Here is a 23,329-nt window from a genome sequence, read left to right as displayed (position 1 = left end):
AGTAATAAACACATTACAGTTCAATTAATAAAGCCTGTACACTTACACTCACTATGAAGGTCAGAGCTGGAGATTCCCAACAAAACATTTGAGCAGTAGGCTATTACCTGGCAAGTGTGTTCGTTCTTTGCTCTGAGCGCATAACTGAAAGAGAGTTAATAACAAATCTTCAGATGACGGCATTAGCAAGCCTCTTGCTGAGCTGAAGTAGCTATGGGCCACATCACAGACAAAAGACATTGAAGAGTCACTATTTCCAGCTTCTGACAAGCCCTTTGTTTTGGATAAAGTTTCATGAAGTTTAACAATAATTCTTCCAACATATACTTCTCCAATCAAGTAATCTACAGGAAAAAAATCAAAACAGACAAATATAAAGAGTATTAACAATGCATTTTGAAATATCTTACCTTGGACTAGCAATCACTTAGCTCTTTCTGATGTTTTGTACTTTTTTTAAAGCTATACATGTATATATTAAACAACAAAAAACATTTAAAAAGTCAATCTGCCCTCTAATACCTAAAAGCCCTCAAGTTTTAAAAAGTAACTTTAAAGTAAAACCCAACAATGGCCTACAAAATTCAAGAGTGGGCAACTATGTTATACTAAAGGACTTTAAATCAAAATTAATAATACTATATATCATTCAAGTCATACCATGTAACAAACACATTATTTATAACAAATGTATTTGAAAAAACATCTCTTAAGCAACAGTATTCAAGTTAAAAGCATGGAACCCCCAGGTGGCAGAAAGAATTATCAACCCTGCTATAAAACAGAAGTGTGTCCCTACCATTGTTAACATGTTGTGACAATGCCAGTCTTAGCAGAGTCCACTGTTCTGAGGAGTGAGGTTCTGAAGATGTTGTGGACTCCGAATCCTGACCACAGAGACAGTCTGCCAAGGTAACCAATTTCTCTCCAAGAATACTGCCTTTTAGCCAAGGAGTTACTAAAGCATGTTTATCTGAACTAGAACATGCCTAGAAACCATAAAATTAAAGATTAGTAGCAAGATCAAAAGGTGTGTCCAGATTATTATTATGTGGCTCCTACTGGCTCCCTCCATCTTGTGGTCCCAACTTTCCCCTCTACTCTTCCTCCTTCCCAGGTTCTAGGAAGACTACCGTCTTCCCTGCCTCCCAGTGACAGGTGACAATCATTCCTGTGTTGTTATGCTATCCTCCAACCACATGTATTCCCACATATCAAAATCCCACTGATTCTCTGAAAATTAGTACAAACCCACCTGCTTTTCAAAAATCTCCCCATCCATTCTAGCCCAAGATGATCACTATTTCTGACTTTCTAAAGCACTTACTAGAAGGTATTATTACATAAATGTTCCATCTCTGTGTGTCTTGTTTTTCCAATGAGACTGTGAGTTCCCTGCCAGAAGACACTGTTTTAAACTTCTTTGATACCTGCTAACAACCCTGAAGATATGTTCAATGAACAATGAATGAACTCTGAAGATAGATTTATAAATGGCCTAACAGTACACTTTTGTTCATTATTTTTTCTAAAATTAAAGAACAATTGATATATAATAGTCAATTACTTCAATTAACAATGGGGTAAATTATTTCCCCAGTCTCTGAAAAAGAGTGCCTAGGTCCAAGCATCTAATGGTAACTTTTTTATTTTCATTTGAGTGGGGAAGTGAGAGAAAAACTTGTAAATCCACCCCCAAAACCACGCTGATCCATGTTCCCAGAGCTTCTTTTGCTTTAAAGGCTGAGAAGAAAGGAATTTGCAACTTGGTTCATTTCAAAGCAATCTGGAAAAAAAGAAAACCCAAGTGCACGTTGGGTAGTGACTAAAAACTGCTTATCTCTTATGTTAAAAAAGTACAGATAATCAGAGCTTACAATTCAATCTAAGCCTTATCATTAAGTTAGCCTTATGATCTTTGACAAATCTTTCAACCAACCAGGGCCTACTTCTTAATTTGTAAACCAATAGGTTTTATCTAGGAAACTAAGCTTCTCTCCTGGTAGAGAAATTTCTGAATAAAATGTTTGTGAAGTCTGTTACCAAGACCTGAAAGTTAGGGGTCTCAATGCATTATCATAGCTAGTGAAAGACTATGCAACTGTAAGAAGCCAAGATAGCTAGGGGTCACAGACACCCAGACAACTGGACCCTTGCAAACACTACACAGGAAGACGGTCTTCCAAACCCCTGCCGTCCTGGCAGATACAGTTGGAGTCAAAGGGTGGACAGACATTTACTCTCTTTTCTTAGTTTTTAAAAATGACACTTGTGGTGTGTGTATGTGTGTGTGGGTGCATGCGTGCATGCATTCGTGCGTGCGTGTGTGACATGTTTACTTACTGTATGTGTGTGGGCGCACAACCTATGGCACAAGTGTGGAGCTACAGGACAAACTGCAGAACTGGCTCTTTCCTTCCGCCATGTGGGTCCCTCAGGTCAAACTCAGGTCATATGGCTCAGCAAACACATTTACCCACTGAACCTGTATCAGTTTACTTTTATCAAATTACTGACTCTCCCTGTTTTGATTCAAGGCTTATCAAGCAGCTAATTTGGCTCTTCACGTAGCTTGCTTACAGGATACTAAATAAACCAATGTAAATGGTGTGCTTATTAAGTTATACTTCTCAGTAACAGTAAATCATAGTAAATAGTAATTCTATTATTATAATTCTCAATAAACAGTAAAAAATTTCTGCACTTATATTTTGTAAAAGGTAAACCAATTGGTGAAATTGGGAATTATTGTTAAATGAACATAATTGAAAGAGTTTTTGTCTATTTAATTTTTTATTTTTTGTAGTGCTAAGAATCAAACCTAGGGCCTCAAACATACTTGGCAAGTGATCTATCTCTGAGCTACACTAACGACTACAATGTAGTTTCACAAAATAAAGTTAGAGGAATTAAACAACATGTGACTACACTTAGTATCATTGAACTGCCATAAAAACGGAAGGGACTGAAGCACAGCTCAGAGACAGAGTGCTCACTTAGCATGAGGGAGGCTTTGGATTCAATTCCCAACATAGCAGAAAGGGAAAAAGAAAAGAAATTACTAAGATTGCTAATTTTGTTTTGTATTTTTTACTATTTTAAAGGAGAAAAACATAAATTCACATAAAATAGAAAAATCGGTAAAATATGCTGTAAGAGGAAGTCTCTTCAGTAGTCGATTATACACATTTAGTTATGTCATTTAAATCATCATTAGGAAAGAAGACTAGAGCCATTTAAAAAATTGCTAAATTGCATCCTTTGATTCGATGTCCTTTTATCATTAGTTTTCATGTTTAATCAAATGGCAAACGGTACAATGCTGGAATATTTTCAAATCCTGAACAGTTATCCACATAGGAAAAGAATTTCCAGACACATTCTAGTCAGAGCTAGCACCACTCATTCACTTCTACAGAACACAGAGGGCAGAAGCCTTGTACCTCAATTAGAATCCAGCACAATGTTGTATCACCTGCTAGGAAATAAACTGGTTCCTCAGAGCCAGCTTGTCATAATTTCCAATAATAAGGATGTGCTCTATCAGACACCTGACTACAGTCAGTGTGAGATTAAGACTGTGGTTTTGTTGATACCCACACGAAAAAACAGAAAAGAGGAAAAAAAAAAAGGAGGGGGGGCTTAAAATACCTTTTCAATGATCTGAAGAAGAGAACTGCACTTCAGGTCCTCCTGAAAGGAGAAACAGAGAGTTGCAGGAAAAATGGGAAAGTTTAATTTATAATAATATTATTGTTATAATTATTATATATTTATATTTATATAAACATTAATATATAAATGTTAATTTATATATAATATATATTTATAAATAATTCTATATAATTATATAACAATATAATAATATAAAATAATAAACATAATTCACACATCCAAAAGAAAAGGACAAGGCCGGCCGGTGGTGGTGCACACCTTTAATCCTAGCACTTAGGAGCAGAGGCAGGCGAAGCTCTGTGAGTCCGAGGCCAGCCTGGTCTACGGAGCGAGATCCAGAAAAGGCACAAAACTACACAGAGAAACCCTGTCTCAAAAAACCAAAAAAAAAAAAAAAAAAAAAAAAAAAAAAAAAAAAAAAAAAAAAAAAAAAAAAAAGAAAGAAAGAAAGAAAAAAAAGAAAAGGACAACACTAGGCAGAGACTAAAAGAACTCTCTTTTGTTACCAACCATTTATCATCAAGGAACTGATCAGTACTTCTCAAAACAGTGAAGAGCATATTGCTTGTCCTCAAACTGACATTCAGAGGCAAGCAAGCAACCCAAAACTAGCACCCAAGCGACTTCTTCTCATCATGCATCATAAAAACGTGTATAAGAGGTACGAAACCGTGATACCTTGGTTAGATCATCCATGACATCCTTCCTTTCGGCGTCACTGTCACAGCATCGGAGGGCACTGTACAGGATGTCCACCAGGAAGTCCCTGTCCTTCTTCTTACTCTCATTTAGCCAGCCTACCAGCTTATGATACAAGAACTGCACCGCAGGACTTTTTTCTGCAAGTTCGACTATTTCCAGAGGTTTGGCTTTGACAATCTTCTTCTGTTCATCCCCGAGGAGAACTTTAAACACTTGGCCTGAGGAGAAGGAGTCCAGCAGCGTGGAGAGGAACTGCAGGTGCTGCTCTGATTTCTGCTCGTTGACAAAGTTAATGCTCACCTCTGCAAGTTTACACACTAAGTCCTCCAGAGGTTTCTTCCTTAAAGGAGACACAAGGTCTACAGACTCATGAATGAGAGAAGATTCAGTCACTCCTTCGGAGCCTTCACTGTTCTCTCCTTCGGAAGATGCACACTTCTCATTCTCCTTTTTAGCTTCAGGTACCTCATCGGCAAACCTGACCTTACCATTTTTCTTCCTCTTTGACTTCAGTGAACTCTTCGGCTTCTGAAGGACTCCTACGAGGTTAGACACACTCAAAACACACCTCACATCTGCTTCTGGCTCACTGATTTTCTCAACACAGATCTCTGATAGTCTTTCCCAGAAATTGAGCAGCACATTCTCCAAGTTGTAAACGGTTTCAGCATCTTTTTCTACATCTGCTTTGGCTTCCCAAGAATTTAATGTTTCTGCTAAGTGGCTGGAGAGCGGCACGTGTTGCAATCCTGGGTCTTTGAGAATGGTGTCAATAAATGGAATCAACTGAGAGAGAAGGTAGAAATGTCAAACTTCAGTTTCCAAGGGAGTTTAAACAAGGCTAACACACAATAAAGCCTCCTATCTGAGGGCCCGGGAGACAGCTCAGTCTCGGAAATGCTTGCCATACAAGCATGAGGACTTTACTTCAATCGCCAAAATCCATATTAAAGAACAAAAAAATTTAAATTTAAAAAGCCAGGCAGGTCCCTGGTGTTAACTGGCTAGACAGCCTACCCAAATCTGTGCATTTCAAAGCCTGCTTCAAAAAGCAAGAAGAGTGGATTCCTGAGAAATGACACACAAAGTTGTCTTTTGGCATTCACACACACTTAAACATATATGCACTAAACACACACACACACACACACACACACACACACACACACACACACTCACTCACTCCTATTTGTTAAATGACTGTTTTTTCCCTCAGATCTCTGAAAAAAGTTAACTCCAATATTTTCCAATCAGTCAAAAAGTTTGACAATTTCACTCTATTCCACCTCAATTAATTTTATAATGTAATCAACCATAATTCATAATCCAGTTTTCTTTGTATCTTCTAAGCTCAGCTTTTAGATTTTTTTTCCACTTAATTAAAAGATACAAGAAACATAGAAGACTAGAAGAAGCCTGCCAGGTAAGGTGGTGTATGCCTATAATTCTAGCCCCTGGAAAGTGGAAGCAAAGAATCAGAAGTCCAGAGTCATCCTGGGCTACATAGGAAGCTGATGCCAAGGTTGGACTACATAAGACATTGTCAAATAAATTAATTAATTAAATAAACAAGCAAACAAACACCAACAATTCAGAATAGCCGGGCAGTGGTGGTACACACCACACCTTTAATCCCAGCACTTGGGAAGCAGAGGCATGTGGATCTCTGTGAGTTCCAGGACAGGCTCCAAAGCTACAGAGAAACTTGTCTGGGGGTGGGGAACAAATTCAGAATAGCTTTCCTGAATTATAAAGCTAAGAAATGGAGGTAGGTGGATCTGTAAGTTTGAGGCGAGCCTGGTCTACAGCACTACAGCTTGAGTTCCAGGACAGCCAGGGGTACACAGAAAAACTCTGTCTCAAAAAACCAAAAAGAAAGCAAGCTAAAGGTAAGAGATGGTAACAATGGGACTGGGGAGACGGCTCACTAGTTAAGAAGCACGTACTGCTTCTGTAGATGACTGGAGTGGGTTCCCAGCACCCCTAACAGAGGGCTCACAACCAACTCTAACTCTACCTCCAGTGGATCTAAATCCTTCATCTAGACTTGGCAGCTGCCTACTCTCACACATGCAGAGATACACATAAAATAAATCTTTTAAAAAAGAGAGACAGTACCTAAGATATTAACAAACATCCAGGCTTCTATAATTGCAGAACCTGCTCTTTATCCTGGATCTCAAGATCAAATACAACTGCACCTAAGCATTTTAGAAATAACAAGATTATTACTGAATAACTGAAACCTACACTAAACATCACCAAGAGCACCATCCAAAAGCTGTTTTGCACTGTCTCCCTCTAAAGCAGTCAGGGATTTAAATCTAGAGACTGGATATGGATAGTCTACGGATATTACACTAGCAACTGACAATACAGAATTTTCACTTATCCAGACAGAAATATAATATTCAATTTGTAAATTATAAAACTGAAATCCTTACAGTGAAGGCTAACAATGAAAAATGTCAACAGGACACAGTGAGCTTGAGTCTTTCTTGCGAACGTACCTGCTCATTGACAAGCATCTGTTCCATCTCCTCCTCACCTAAGTTCTGCTGCATTATAAACCGTAAGCATTCAAAAAACGCAGAGATGACGGCTGAGCACTCGGAAGAACTCGCTTTGGTTCTCTCTGTTGACAGCCTAAGAAATAGTAACTGAGAATTATTCTTACAAGAAAAGGAAAATAAAAACTCGCAATCACTAAAGATATTTAAAGGGTATCATACTGAAGAAAGACTTTAAAATCAAATTATTAAAACTAAGAACTAGCCAGGCAGTGGTGGTCCACATCTTTACTCTCAATATTCAGGAGGCAGAGTAAGGTAGATCTCTGTGAATTCAAGGACAGCCTGGCCTACAGAGCAAGTTCCAGGACAGCCACGGCTACACAGAGAAACCATCTCCTGGGAAAAAAAAAAAAGAAAAGAAAAGAACTAACAGCAACCAAAATATACAGCTAATGAGAATGTAAATGTCAAGAATTAAGAAAAAAAAAACTTATTTTCAAAACTGAGAGACAGAATTCCTGCCTATGTGTCAATCCATCTGTAAATATAAAAGAGGAGGCATAACCAGAGATTACATTTAAAATGTGATAATAGTAAAAATATGCATTTTATTAAATTCAACAAATGAGGTGAACTTTCTCCATTTTTCTTTTTTATAATTTTTTATTTTATGTTCCTTCGTGTTTTACCTGCATGTATGTCTGTGTGAGAGTGTCAGAAGCCCTAGATAGATAGGTATGAGCTGCCGTGCAGGTGCTAGAAATTGAACCCGGGTCCTCTGGAAGAGCAAGCAGCCAGTGCTCTTAACCACTGAGCCATCTCTCCAGCCCAAGGTGCACTTACTTTCTTTCTTTCTTTCTTTCTTTCTTTCTTTTTTGGTTTTTTTCAAGACAGGGTTTCTGTGGAGCCTTGGCTGTCCTGGAACTCATTTGTAGACCATGCTGGCCTCGAACTCACAGAGATCCTCTGACTCTGCCTCCCAAGTGCTGGGATTAAAGACATGCGCCACTACCACAGGGATCAAGATGAACTTTTTAAACAGAAATATATTGTTTTGGTTCTTGGGCACTGTACCTGAGACCTAGCACATGCTATCAGGCAGGTGAGCCACATCCTAGGTCCTAAACAGCTCATATTTCATTATAGGGAACATTTAAAAACTTCATCAGCTTATTTTCTGAATTTGGGCATCTGTATTTGCCCAAAATTACCATGACTCATTTAGAATATGGTCTGTTTCCATCTAGGTGCTTAACTGTATTTACCTTTTTACAGAAGCTCTGATGGTTTTCAAAGAAAGAAGTGAGTTGGTTACAATTCCATGTCCTATAATCCCAGTCATCTAAGAGGGTAAAGCTGAGGCTGAGGCGTGAGGCTCACCTGAGCCCAGGTCCAGCCTGGACAACATGGCAATACTCTATCCTACTCTGTCATTCCTGTTTCTCTGAAAGCTTTTAAGTGTATAATAAACAGAAGAAGGAAAAAAAAATGGTAAAGTTCAAATAAGAAGGAAAGCTATGAGAATAAAAACAAGAAAAATTCCTTTTGCTTCTAAAAACAGAATTTAGGCTAGCAAGACGGCTCAGGGTAACAGCACTTGTCACTGAGCCTGACTACTGAGTTCAATCCCTAGGACCTACACGATGAAAGACAGAAGAGATTCCTGCAAGCTGTATTCTGAACCTCATACATTCACCACGACACATGTGCATGCACATGCACACACACTAAAGAAACAAATGTTATTTTTTAAATTAAAAAATGTTAGTTGCTTACCCAGTAATTAGAGAATTGAGAAAATTTTTGAAGAAATCCAGCTTTGGCTCTGTAATGGACTGAGGGAGTTTGCTGATAAATGGTAAAAGATAAGGATATATGACAGTAGCTAGGCCCCGGCCACCTTCACGAACCACAGCCGTCAGCTTGGGAAACACACTTTTTTTTGCATTTACATGAAGCCAACAGTCCTAACCAAATAAAATAAAGTAAAATAAAAATTACAAGAGTAATTAGAAATTATATTTCCCAACTAAGAGAAAACAAATTTCAAAAATGAAAATTAAGCTGGGAATGGTAGAGCACACCTGTATGCCCAGCACTTGTGAGGATATACAGCTCTGTGTGTGTGTGTGTGCGTGTGTGTGTGTGTGTGTGTGTGTGTATTTTTATATATATATATATATATAAATAAATATATAAATAATATATATCAAGACCCTGCCTCCAAAGAAAAATAAATAAAAGCTAAAAATAAGGCCAGGTGTGGTGGGACACATCTTTAACTCTAGCAGAAGCAAGGGGGTCTCTGTGAGTACAAAGCCAGCCTGGTCTAAATATGAGTTCCAAGCCAGCCAGAGTGAGTGATATAGGGAAACCCTGACTCAAAAACAATTTAAATTTAAAATTAAATATTTTAACTAGTAAGGCATTAAAATCTCTTACCACAATTAAAACTCTGAAAAAGTAAATGTGTTACATTTAATAATCACGTACTGGCTATGCTAACAAGAAGATGATTTAAGACACTCTTATCAAGTCCTCCTGCTCATGGTGCCCCAGCCACTCAACATTGCTCTGCTTCCCTGAGACTTAAAATTAGTGATGTGGGAAATTAAATAAATGTTTCAAAGCTTAAAACAAAAAAAGCCAGATATGGGGTGTATGCCTTTAATCCCAGCACTCAGGAGGCAGAGGATCTCTGTGAGTTAGAGGCCAGCCTGGTTTACAGAGCGAGTTCCAGGACAACCTGGACTGTGTACAAAGCCTCTGTCTTTAAAAAAAAAAAAAAAAAAAGGGGGGGGGGGAGGCAGACAAGGAAGGGGAAAAAGGAGTAGGGAAGTAAATATAACATATAACATTTATGCCATTTTATGACCAGTTTAACATGTTTATTGGATTTGTTTAGCATTTTTCAGTGAGTTTTAGATAATACAATCTAATGGTCTCTCTCAAATGGCATTTGGGATGTAAAACACAAGTGTGAAGGCAAGCAGTCCCCAACGTGCTAAATGTGCCTCCTTTACATACCTCAATAGTTGTCAGTGTGTAGAGCACAGCTTCCCAGAGAGCTTGGCAGACTACAGGGTCACTGTCATCAATACTAAGCAGGACAGATGGGCTCACTTTAGAGGCTTCCTCTTTCATCACCTGGGGAATGTGTTGGCACAAAGCAGAAACTAACTCGAAATACGCTGAACGGATCTAAAAAACAAACCAAAGTGGAATTAAATCGAAGCCTACTGATGATGTTTGATACAATTAACTATGGTAGCAGCACTATTTTCCTGTTCACACAACTAAAAGTTTATATAACATAAACTGGAAAAATAATTTTTAAAATCTTAAAGAGTAACAATCTGAAGAGAGATTGGGAATTACCAAGGCAAAATAAAGGCAGAAAGAATATAATTTTTGACACAAATCCTTTAATAGCAGAGCTCTTCATTTGGGGTCTCTTATATAGCCAATCAAGTATAAAATAGGGCAACATTAGCCACAATGAACAGAAAGAAAAGCAAGCATAGCAATACACGATGTCAAATTAATCAGGCACAAATTTCATAACAGTGCTTATCTAAAGAAACTAAATTTTTAAAAAACTGCAGAGAAAAAAAAAGGGTTCTATCCTTTTCCAGGACAGCAGACCAGAGATCTGAAAGAGAAGCGTATTTCCTAAAACCAAATTTATTAATCTAATAAATTTAAATTTAAAGCTCGAGAGCAGTGTTACATCTAATGTTCTCACAAACTCAGGTCACGTACTGAAACTTAACTGCTGGGTACAAGTGTCTTGAGCACGTTACCTTCATAAACGCAATTAATAATTAACAAAAGAAAGCGCAGCATAGTGGCAAATGCCTTTAATCCCAGCACTCAGGAAGCAGAGGCAGGTGGATCTCCGTGAGCTCAAGGCCAGCCTGGTCTACAAAGCTAGTTCCAGGATAGCAAGAGTTCCATGGTGAGGCTGTCTCAAAACCAAAAACAAACCGAAACCCCAAACAAAGCAGTGAGACAATAACTGCACGACAGGGCTTAGGAGCAAGTTTGCCCTTCGGCTCCCCACGTTTTCCAGCATATAAGGATACTGTGAGAAGATCCATCTTAGAAGCAAAATCTCTTAAACTGCTAGAATATCATCAGTCTTATAAAAACTATTTTGAGAGTTATTTTATTTTACATGTGTATCACATTCGTGCCTGATGCCTGCAAAAGACCACAAGCTAAGAGGGGAGGCCCTAAGAGCGTGTTAGATACCCCAGAAATGGAGTTGCCCATGGCTATATGCTCCTATGTGGGTGCTGGAAATTGAACCCAGACCCTCTGCAAGAGCTCTAATCCACTGAGCCATCTTTAGCCCCTATGTCGAGTTTTAACCAGCCTCTATACCCATGAGATATATATTTCTACTTTTTACAAATTACCCAGTTTAAGTTATTTTGTTTGGGCAGTACAGATGGGCTGAAATAAGCAAATTAAACACAATCAGTGAAGTGGAAGACCGAATAAAAAAAATCCACAAGCAGCACACAAAGAGAAAACTGAAAAAACACATGAGACATACAAGATAACATGCAAGCAATTTAATCTATAATTAATTACAACACCAAAGAAAAAGAAAGACTGAAATAAAGGAAATATCTGAGAATTTTAGAGTCAATTAAATACCCCAATCCATTGATTCAAGAATCCCAATAAATCATAAGCAGGACACAAGAATGCACAGAAGAAAATCCACACCAGGACATTTCAGACTGCAATTAAGGAAATGTAAAGAGAGCTGAGTGCAAGGTACAAGCCTTTAATCCCAACCCTCAGGAGACAGAGGCAAGAGGATCTCTACTAATTCAAGGCCAGCTTTATCTACACAGTGAGTTCCAGGCCTGCCAAGACTATATAAATAGACTGTCTGTCTCAAAACAAAAAAAAAAAAAAATGTAAGAGGGTGGGAGAGATGGCTCAGCGGTTAAGAGTGCTGGTTGCTCTTACAGAAGTCCTGAGTTCAATTCTCAGCAACCATCTCTAAGTGGAATCTAATGCCTTCTTCTGTCATAAAGTTGATAGATAGAGTGCTCATATACATAAAAAAGTAAATATTGCCGGGCAGTGGTGGCACACGCCTTTAATCCCAGCGCTTGGGAGGCAGACCCAGGCAGAGATCTACAGAGCGAGATCCAGGACGGGCACCAAAACTACACAGAGAAACCCTGTCTCGGAAAAAAAAAAAAAAAAAAAAAAAGAACAAAGAAACAAACAAAAAAAGTAAAAGAAAACATAAAGAGTGAAATTTTAAAATAGCCAGAGAAAAAGACAAACTACCTCCCAAGGAAGAGCCACAAGAATGATAATTGACTTCAGCCACAATAATTAAAATCACAGACAGTGGAATAATATGTTCAAAACAAAGTTATTGCTATCATACAAGACTGTACCAGACAAGTCTATAATGAAGATGTAGAATATAAAATGATGCATTTCCAGATTTAAAAAGACATGAATGGAGATCCTGCACAACCTTCTCAACTTAGCCTGGTGAGACCACCTGATCCTTCCTCCATGCACAATCCCCTACCCCAGATCTAGCCTGGGTCCCACATCCAGGGCTCCTCTATCAATCTCTAGGCTTCCCAACCCCTCTGCCCAGCCAGATCATGCACAGCCTTCTCCAGGTTCTAGCCCAGATGAGTCCGCCTGATCCTCCTCTCCTCGATCCCACCCCAACCCCCAGAGATCCACCGCAAACTCCAAGCTTGGACCAGGATACACTTCACACCATCCCGTCCCTGCACCCATCTGACTTCATTCCATCTAAGCCATCTCTAACCTCTAGGCCTGCTCAACAAGGAGGAAATAATGCTTGGTACTGGAAACCCAGTCAATTACCCCAGAACAGCCAAGTCATGGATCCTGAAGAACCTACAACTGCCACTTTACTAAACCAGCAAAGTCCCTAACTATATTCTAAATATTTGTCCTTATACCCACAGATAAGTGTGCTTCTCACCCCCTCATCAAAGTAACATCTCTGAAACAGGAGACCATTACAGAAAATTACAACCAATCAAAATAGAGTTGTAGAGCCTGGTCCTAAATGATGCATCTACAACACCAGAGGGGCAGGAAGACTGCAAGAGCCAGAATGAGAACTTTTCTGTGAGATTTGTCACCTAGAGGTCAGAGAGGCTCCATTGTTGGTGTCTCACCCACAGGTTCTAAACATAACCTGAACAAGGAAATACCAACATACATGAAAGGGGCAAAGCTCATGAGGCCTCAGCCCTAGACAAAAAAACTACAGGCAACAGTCTTCCCCAAAAACAAACACACCAACAGATTATCCAATACCACTTGTCAGGCCTGAAATCATACACATACAGGTAACTTACAGACTGAGCAGGTTGTATATATGTATTTAGAAATATATTAATCATTAAACATGTGTGTGTATATATGTGTGTATCAAAGAAAAAGAGACTATGAATTTGAAAGAGAGAATGGGAAAATGATGCAATTATATTATAATCTCAAAAAATAAAAAACTGTAATAAAAATATAAATCTTTGACCCTACAAAATATTTATATCTTCAAAAATATTATCAAATCAAAGTCAGCAAAGAATTAACTATACGTAACATTTTAAAAGATAGCAAACTTTAAAGTTTTCTCTTGAAAACATTGTTTTATATATATAGTATATTTTTTTGGTTTTTAGAGACAGAGTTTCTCTGTGCAGCTTTGCGCCTTTCCTGGAAATCGCTCTGTAGACCAAGCTGGCCTGAACTCACAAAGATCCACCTGCCTCTGCCTCTGCAGAGTGCTGGGATTAAAAGCATGCGCCACCACGCCCAGCTTATACATAGTATGTTATACTACTACAGCTAATGAAACTGGCCTACACAAGCAAAATACATCTATTAAAAACATTATAAGGTGAAGAAAGGGAGAATGGACCAAAGGGGTAAAATATATTAAATAAGAGTCTCGCATACAGCAATGATTTTAAGGTGCCATGAATAAAGTAACATGATTTAATTTTAATTCAAGGGCCAACCTAAATTTACAAAGTGAAAATATAGACCCAGTAAAGCATGTATCAGTTCAACCCAACAACAACAAAAGAGGTGAAAATAGAGTAATAGGTTAGTAAAAGAGGCAATTAAGTCCTGAATGACCAACTACAAAGACGTGCTTGCATAATTTTAAACATAAACAATAAACGAGCATAAATGCAGTAAAATGAGGAAGAAGTTATAGAAGTCTTAAAAACTATTACGATACCTGAGGTACATTGTGTTTCCCATACTTCCAAAACTTATTCTGTGATAACAGTGATTTAAATTTCTCTTCCAGAGAATCGAGTTCATTGTTAGGTAAGAAGCAAAGCAGTTTCTTTAGGGCCAACAAGGAGCACGTTACAACTCGATGGAATTTAGCCTCTCTCTCTTCCTCGGGAACAGTTCTGGATTTGAAAAATAAATAGGTTTTGGTTTTGGGGTTCTTTGTTGGGTTTATTTTATGCACATTCACATATGGAAGTCTAAGGATAACCTGGGGAGTGGTTTCTCTTCCACAGCACAGGTAGGTCCTAGGGCTTGAACTCGGGTTCTCAGGGTTGATTGCAAGTGCACTTACCAGAGGAGCCATCTGGCTGCCCACAGGGAGAACTGTAATCACACACTTTGTAGCTAATACAAGTGAAAGCAAGTGCTTCGTCCCCACACACGGAGGACGTGAACACGCACAACGTTCTCTCAGCAGCATGTGCTGAGCGATTCTAGGAATGCTGGTGAGGCACCTGACCACTTGATGCAGTCTTAAAAGTTGAATTACAACATAACATAAAGGTAAATAAAGCACTTTACTACTTCTTTAACAGAACTACTTAATAACTTCTTCAAGTATGCCAAACCTTAAAATAGTTCCTGCTGTTGTGACTGCCAAAAGGTAAATGTGAGAAAAAATAAAAAGTCTTTCTAATAGAACTACATATGTAGCTCAGAAAATTCAAATTTAACAACCAACTGAAGTTCAAGTAAAAGTACACAGCAGGCACCGTGTAGCATTCTCTGAAATAATTTCACTTGTATTTGGAATTCCTTCGTAGAACATGGCACACTGAAATTACACACAGATACCAACAAAGTAAATGACTCCTGTGAGTTACTTAGAAACAATGTACTTACTGAGGGTCACTGAGTGTATTAGGAGTTTCTTTTAGAAGGTGATCCTGTAGTACCTGAAGGAGAAAACCACCAAAACCTTGAGATTTTATAGAACTGTCAATGATGATCAGATATAAGGAAAATCTATTTTTTAAAAATTACCGTACTCGCTGGGCAATGGCAGCACACTCCTTTAATCCTAGCACTTACTTGGGAGGCAGAGGCAGGCAGATATCTGAGTTCGAGGCCAGTCTGGTCTACAGAGTGAGTTTCAGGACAGCCAGAGTTACACAGAAAAACTTGTCTCAAAAAAAAAACATAAATAAATAAATAACTAATAAATAAAGCCGGGCAGTGGTGGCACACGCCTTTAATCCCAGCACTTGGGAGGCAGAGCCAGGAGGATCTCTGTGAGTTCATAGCCAGCCTGATCCACAGAACGAGATCCAGGACAGGCACAAAAACTACACCAAGAAACCCTGTCTCAAAAAACCAAATAATAATAATAACAATAATGATGATGACGATGATGATGATAAAATAAAATAAAAATTCCCATACCCTCAACCCACCTACTAGCCAAATCAGACAGCAAAACTAACAGGTGTGAATTTTGCCCATTTTTCTCTTCCTATCGATTCCCTACACTGTCCTTACTGTAGTAAGGACAAGGTACTTTATGACAACTCCAATTCCCAACAAGAGAAATTTTCCACTAAACACCTGTGCTACTTGTTACTCCTTCTTCTTCTTCTTACTGAGAGAGACAAGGATTTGCTCTCCTTTCCCTTCTCTGGCCCACAGAGAACACACACTGTGCACACGTGCAGGGCAGGGAACAGCTGTGGAGTCAGTTCCTCTCTGCCTGTATGAGGGCTGTAAGGAACACTCAGGTATTCAGGCTGACAGGGTGAGCACTTTTACCTGCTGATCCATCCTGCTGGTCCCCTATACCTTTTGAGGTAACAGAAATCAAGGGCAGGTAAAAGCGCTGCCACTATATGCCTGAGCGCCCTTAGACACTTGAGAAACACAAAATGACTCTAAAAACTCACACTTGTAATTTCTTCCTTACAAAAGGCTATGGCTTCAGGTTGCTTGCTTGGAGGGAATGCAGCTTCAAAGGCATCTTTTGCTGCAGTTGCAGCTGGTGGGTATGTGTCACACTGAGCCATCAGCCAATATCCCATTACACATTTTAAATACGGAGCCAAGTGCTTCTTTACTTTAAGGATAAGTTTTTCAAAAGCTTGCTGTGTAGCCTCTCGAACCCGGCGATCATGATCCTATTAAAAATAAAAATGTGTTTAAAAACAAATATGAAATATATCTGTAAATATTCTACAATGACTCACAGTAGGAATTCAACTATCAAACTAATATTAACTTTTGACAGGCTAGGGAAATAACTCAGTAGTGAAGCATGTGTTTTACAATAACAATGCCCTGGGTTCAACTACAAGTCATAAAAAAAGAAAAAGAAAACAAAGAACAAGAAAAAACTTGCTTTGAAATATTGAGGATTTAGAGTTTCTTTACTGGCAACCATATGAAATAATTTTCCTTTCTCCCCCTTTTCAATGAGATTGTATCAAAGATACATTCAAAGACTGAGTAACTATAAGGAACTCATTCTCAACCTTCTGTAGCAAATACATAAGGGAAACTTTCCAGAAATCAATCACTTAAGCAAAAACAGGCTCATAAACTCTAATGCTTACAAGGGAAATTTTGCAGAAGATTCTCGGCCAGTATGGAAGAACCCCTTTGACAGCTTCTGTGTCTCTTTCTGTGCACATGGTTCCAAACTCTTGCATTGCCTGAAAAGAATTAACATCATCAAGGATTAACAAATATAACACTGCCTTTTCATTTTCTTTCTTTTGCTCTGGAAGCTTAATCTACCTTATTTAAAAGAAGATTATATTATTTCTGTCTGTGCCACAAGGAAACATGAAAAAAACTTAACTATAGCAGAAACTTAACCATTTACATTTAGACTTTACCATAAACAAATGAGAAGGACAGAGCTGAGCCAGGAGTGGCATCAGCTACCCAGAGGCTGAGGAAGACCACCTAAATCCAGAAATCGCAGATGAGCTCAGCAATATCATAATACTGCATCTCAAAACAATAAAGATAGCGTGAAGAAATGGCTCAGCAGTTAAGAGCACTGGTTTTCTTCAAGGAACCCAGGGTCAGTTCCAGAACCACATGGTGACTCACAGCCATAACCACAGTTCCAGAAGCTCCAACAACTTCTCTTGGCCTCTTGGGCACACACATGGACATGGTGCCCATATATTCAGGCAAAACACTCAAATACGTAATTAAATAACAACAGCCAGGCATGGTGGCTCCCATCTGTAACTCCAGCACTCAGGAGGTGGAGGCAGGAATATTGCCACAAATTTAAGGACAGCCTGACCTACACAGCAAGTTCCAGGCCAGCAAGGGCTACACAGCACAACCCTAAAATTTTAAAAACTTTTATTCCTCTACCATGAATAACATCAAAATGTTTCAGAGAAGCAAGCTAATTTATAACCCAAAAAACAAGTGTCAACTAAACTTACGTGACAAAAAATTACAACTGTAAAAGAACTAATGATAAATTATTGCACATTATTGCAATAATGATAAATTATACAACAACTATACCTAACACTTATTCTAACAAAACTACATTTTTTTTTTTCTTGGTTTTTCAAGACAGGGTTTTGAACCAACCCTGGCTGTCCTGGAAATTGCTTTGTAGACCAGGCTGACCTTAAACTCACAGAGATCAACCTGCCTCTGTCTCCCAAGTGGTGGGATTAAAGGTGTGTGCCACCACCACCACTACCTGTCTAAAACTACATTCTTAATCGGGTGTGTGTGTGTGTGTGTGAGTAAAAACTTGCCTTTAATTTTGTTGTGACATCTTTCTTGGAAAGTTTCCTCAGCACCATTCGGAAATCAGAATCTACGAGGCTGTCTATATCTTCAGCTCCTTGAATAGCAGGAACATAGCCAAGGTCACTGTGAGATGTTCCAAAACCAATAAATCCAGGCACTGTTCCCTGTTCTTTGGCAAGGAGTTCTGCAGCTCGGCCGCTGTTTGAAGGCTGATAAGAAGAAAAAGCAGGAAAGAAAGTCAGAGCACATTTCCACATATACATTAATTTAAAATACTTTTTTAAAAAAAGATAATAGCCTGTTTTGAACCACAGTTGGTGGTTTGACTGATATATACAATTCCACTAGTTCTAAAAGTTAGGGGATCTGCTGCTAAAGAGAAAACAAATATGTGAACTATACAAAGAAATTTATTTCCTTCTTTAACTTCTTCACAGGTATATTTGCAACTGTGGACCGCTTCTTGCCATAGCCTGCAATGTTCCCTGGAGATGAGTTATTCTGTCATAAGAGCCTATCAAAAAAGCTCTCACAAACAATTCTAGTTTCCTAAACATTAGACAACTCTTGACGTTAGACAGTCTCATGTAGACACACTGGCCTTTAACTCCTGACTCTCCGCTTCAGTCTCCCAAGTGCTAGGATTATAGACATATGCCATCACATAGGGTCAAAACAAGGTTTTGAAAACTATAGTTATAACCCATTAGTGGCTGATGATATCAATATAATTGGCACTGAGGACATTTTAAAGAAAAGGAATGAAAGTCCAAAGCCTACAATATATATTTATTTTAATTTCCAAATACCATATAGACAGTATTTGCATACACATATATCTTAAAACGATATAAACTAATAGGTCCAATCTTTTTAATCCAACAAATATTATCAGACTGAGAGAGATCTAATGCCATATGATGCTAGACTGAATCCCTTGAGAGCAGATAAGCTCATTTCCACGCATCAGAAACCAAAAATTACTATAATCCACACAAAAATCAGTTTAATGATCAAAACAAAAAACACACTCTTAGCCTACAGAGATGGCTCAGCAGTCAAGAGCAGTTTGGGTTCTTGCAAAACATCTGAGCTCAGGTCCCAGGACCTACATAGGGCTGCTCATAACTGATCTGAAGCCCTGCTCTCTTTTGGACTTTGAGGGCACCTGCACTCACATGCATACACATATAATTAAATCTCTTTTTAAAAGCATTCCTTTGTTTTGAATCACAATGTTTTGACTGGTATATAATACACTAACCCCCTATTCTAAAAGTTAGGAGATTTGTAGCTAACGAGAAAACACATATTTAAACTATTCAAAGAAATCTGTCACTATCAACTGAGAAGAGGCAGGCGGATCTCTATGAGTTCAAGGCCAACCTGGTGTATACAGGGAGTTCTAGGACAGCCAGGGCTACGAAGAGAAACCCCATCTCAAAAAAACAAAAGCAAACAAGCCATAAAACACGAATTCCCACTACTAAACCAATGAAGGCTGCGTTGAAAGCTGTATCAAGCTGCCAATGATAACCAGAAGCAACCGAAAAAGTATCAAAATCCCAGCTTCCCACTTAAAACTATTTCCTTAAATGTACCAACAGTGTCTTTTATTCATGTCTACTGTGATATAAAATACAGGTACTGTTCTGATCTCTGCAGGTTAGATACTTATATCCACAGTTAAATAAGAATTACAAAGCTATGAGCCAAGCAAAATGACTCAGGAGGTAAAGGCACCTTATGCCAGGCCTGAGGACCCAAGTTATATCCCAGGACCCATATGGTGAAAGGAGAAAACTGATTGTCCTCTGACCCCCACACAAGAGCATGTAGGCAGGCATGCTTGTGCACATACACAAATCAATATAATAAGCACTTTTTTAAAAGTAAGAACCGTGGACAAGAGTGATAACTTAGTCTTTAAAGGACTTGCCCCCACCTCCCAAGCATGAGGTCCTGAGTCTAATCCCTAGAACCCATACAAAGAAGCCTGGTGCAGTTACACATACTTGAAACACTAGTGCTAAGGAGGTCAAAACAAGAGGATCCCTGGGGTCTCCAAGTCAGCATTCTCAGTGCGCTTCAGGCCAAGGGAAACCCCAGCTCAAACAACAAGGTGTAAATCCAAGGTTGACCGCTGGCCTCCACATGCAAACAGGTGCACATGCACTCACACTCATACACCTACATAAACAGGCAGACGAGGGATGCAAGAATAGAGCACACATGTGCAGAAGCACACGCGCACACACAAATTAAGGACCTTATTCTATCTTTGGCAGGTATAGTTCATATACTATACCTCTATCTGTCCATTCTTTATGCCTAGCTTCTCTAAGGCTCTATGAGTCAGTGATTGAGTCCATGGTTTAGAGACCAAAGTGAAGGCTTACAATACCTTCCACCATCTGTCTTCAACTTTTCAGGCTCATCCCCTAGTATTATCCTACTTTGCCCCTCCATCCTTCCCGTCTCCCGTCATTCAATACCCTGAATTCCACGCAAGCCTCCCTAAGTATGCTCTTTCATAACTCAATCGTCACATAATCTTTTCTCTCCGTCTAAAGGCCCTTCCTGCCTTCCTTTTCCATGCCTGACAAATTCTCTTTATCCTTCAAGACACCAGTGTGTGCAGTGTTTTCTCCCTCAGATCAGTCAACGCTCTCTTCTGTTCTCTCACACTCTTTCCATTCATGCCTGTCTCATTACTGTTTAATACATCACATGTTCTTGCAAATCTGTGTCTTCAAGAATACTTCAAGAATAGTAATCAGAAGTGGTGTGGTAACACGTATCTGTAATCCCATAATCCCAACATTTGGAAAGGGAGGCAGGAGAGTCAGGATGTTAGTGCCAGACTCAGTTATATGATGAGTTTGAGTCCATCCTGGTATATATGAGACCCAGTCAAAAACAAAAAAACAAAAAAAAACCAAAAACAAACAAACAAAAAGAACAGCAGTTAGCCATCTTACTGGCACAGACCTGTAATCTCACCACTAAAGAGGCTGCAACAAGATGATCACAAGTTTGAGGCCAGCCTGAGCTGCAATAAAAAGTTTCTTTCATACCAGTCTGTACTAAACAGTAAAAAAAAAAAAAAATCTCAAAAAAACCAGAGTCAGGTGGTGGTGGCCCAGCCTTTAATCTCAGCACTTAGGAGGCAGAGGCTCTCTGATCCCTGAATTCAAGGCCAGCCTGTTCTACAGAAGGAGTTCCTGGACAGCCCCAGGGATACCCAGAGAAACCCTGTCTTGAAAAACAAAAAACAAAACAAAACAAAAAACAGACGTGTATCTATGATCTACAGATACATGTGGCACCCAGCACTTTCCATGCAAGCCTGACAATCCAGAGTTCGATCCTTGGACCACATAAAGGGGGATGGAGAATGGACCTTGAAAATCATCCTCTAACCTACACACACACACACACACACACACACACACACAAATAGATAACATTTTAAAAACTAAACTTCACCGGGCGGTGGTGGCCCACGCCTTTAATCCCAGCACTGGGGAGGCAGAGGCAGAAGGATCTCTGTGAGTTCGAAGCCAGCCTGGTCTACAGAGTGAGTTCCAGGACAGGCTCCAAAGCTACACAGAGAAACCCTGTCTCGGAAAAAAAAAAAAAAAAAGAAAGAAAAGAAAACTTCAAGCCCCAACTCTAAGCAAATAAACTTCCGTAAAGTTCAGTTAGATCGTCTCTAAAATGAGGTAAGAGTAATTAATTCACTATTTGAGTCATTTTCAATAGCAAAAGTAAGTTTTTAAACCACCATAGTAATAAATAACTGATCGGAGCAAGAATCATCTCAGCGTGCTGGGAGCTTTGGAGATAAGTTCATAGATTAGCACATTCAACCTCAAGCTACACCACCACATACTGTCTAGGAGCCAACGGAAAAAGATGAGTTCACAGTGGTCAACATAACGCAAATGTCACTGATGAAGAAAAGCAAAACCAAGTATGGTGCACTTCTGGTGTGATCGATTGAGGATGGCATCGTATGAAGTATTCTGGCCAAAAGTGGCTTAACCTGAATTGATATAAGGAAACAGGTAGATGAGTTTAAATAAAGCAAGAGACAACTCTTCCTGGTTATTATGACATAGAATACATGCGCAAGAGGGCAAGAAATGGGAAACTGTCTAAATCTAAAGCCTTAAATGGTGGGTTGGGGATTTAGCTCAGTGGTAGGTCCTCAGCTCTGGAAAAAAAAAAAAAAAGACAAATGCTTTTACAGAGGTTAGTAGAAATGTGAATTGTAAGTCTGCACATTATATTTGAGTATCCCACCACGGTTAAAGTTTTGCATGATATATGAAGAATGGCACTGTTTTTAGAGTATCTAAGGTGGAGAATTGGGGCATTAAATACTGAAATTAACCCTCCTAAGGGTCAGCAAAATTTATAAATTAAGCCGGGCGGTGGTGGCGCCCACCTTTAATCCCAGCACTCGGGAGGCAGAGCCAGGCGGATCTCTGTAAGTTCAAGGCCAGCCTGGTCTACAGAGTGAGCTCCAGGGCAGGCACCAAAGCTACACAGAGAAACCCTGTCTCGAAAAACAAAACAACAACAACAAAAATGAAATGTGAACAAATATTAACAGCTAGTGACTCCAAGAATATAGAGGTTTCCGGGCTTGGCACAGGCCTTTAATCCCAGTACTCTCCAGGCAGAGGCAAATAGGTCTCAGAGTTCCCGGTAGTCTACATAGCTGAGTTCCAGGCCATACAGTGGAATGATTTCAAAGAAGAAAAAAATAGGCAGATTATAACTCTAATAATATTCTTGCCCTAAAACAGTGAATAAAAATTTTAAATGCATGCTGTGACAATTAAACAAGAATACAAGAAAAGCATTTAACATAGGAATTAACCTATTGTGATTGTTGTTTTGATACTGAAATCACTAAAGTTAACCGACTCAAAAACGGTGGGACAGTTCTATAAAAACCAAACCGTGCTAAAAAACCAGCACGTGTGTGCGTGTGTCTGCGTCTGTAAGGGCGGTAGAAAACACCTGCCTTCAAAATGTTTATAAAGCAAGGAGGTACATCACGTGACACGCAGTGTCGTTAGCACGGAGACCGGCTGCCTTCCGATGGGGCTGATACTGGAGGAAGAGTGCACTGGGGTGTCGGGAACCTGCCAGGCCAAGACGTGGCGAGGTCAGTGGCCGAGACAGGAAGAGCGAGCTGAGCTTGAGGCCAGCGAGCCAATGGGGCGACACCGACTGAAAGCACGCAGCACACCATCCACCGGCTCCGGCCTTGGCCGGGAGGGACGGGGAAAGCCACTGTCCGTTTCCGAGCCAAGGAAGCCCGCTCCTTTCCCACAGCTCCGACACAACAACCTGGGCCACCCGGG

The 23,329-nt window shown here is 39.4% G+C and overlaps 1 protein-coding gene across 1 annotated transcript in view; it reads right to left on the bottom strand.

The window, feature by feature from the left end:
* The window catches only part of Ltn1 (listerin E3 ubiquitin protein ligase 1), a 55,121-nt gene that overhangs the window by 31,380 nt on the left and 412 nt on the right, over window positions 1-23,329 (bottom strand). Inside the window, exons 2-13 of the mRNA XM_059277454.1 lie at window positions 17,954-18,157; window positions 16,772-16,870; window positions 16,106-16,336; window positions 15,072-15,124; window positions 14,167-14,347; window positions 9,918-10,091; window positions 8,667-8,857; window positions 6,888-7,023; window positions 4,354-5,163; window positions 3,652-3,693; window positions 800-989; window positions 108-344 (exon numbers count right to left, since the gene is read on the bottom strand). Of these exons, the coding sequence (XP_059133437.1) occupies window positions 108-344; window positions 800-989; window positions 3,652-3,693; window positions 4,354-5,163; window positions 6,888-7,023; window positions 8,667-8,857; window positions 9,918-10,091; window positions 14,167-14,347; window positions 15,072-15,124; window positions 16,106-16,336; window positions 16,772-16,870; window positions 17,954-18,157 (2,548 nt within the window). The remainder of the gene's footprint in view (window positions 1-107; window positions 345-799; window positions 990-3,651; window positions 3,694-4,353; window positions 5,164-6,887; window positions 7,024-8,666; window positions 8,858-9,917; window positions 10,092-14,166; window positions 14,348-15,071; window positions 15,125-16,105; window positions 16,337-16,771; window positions 16,871-17,953; window positions 18,158-23,329) is intronic.

The sequence above is a fragment of the Peromyscus eremicus genome, chromosome 12 (assembly GCF_949786415.1).
Source record: "Peromyscus eremicus chromosome 12, PerEre_H2_v1, whole genome shotgun sequence".
Taxonomy (NCBI): Eukaryota; Metazoa; Chordata; class Mammalia; order Rodentia; family Cricetidae; genus Peromyscus; species Peromyscus eremicus.
Note: the sequence above shows the minus strand (reverse complement) of the source record. Positions and strands in the feature narration are given on the sequence as shown.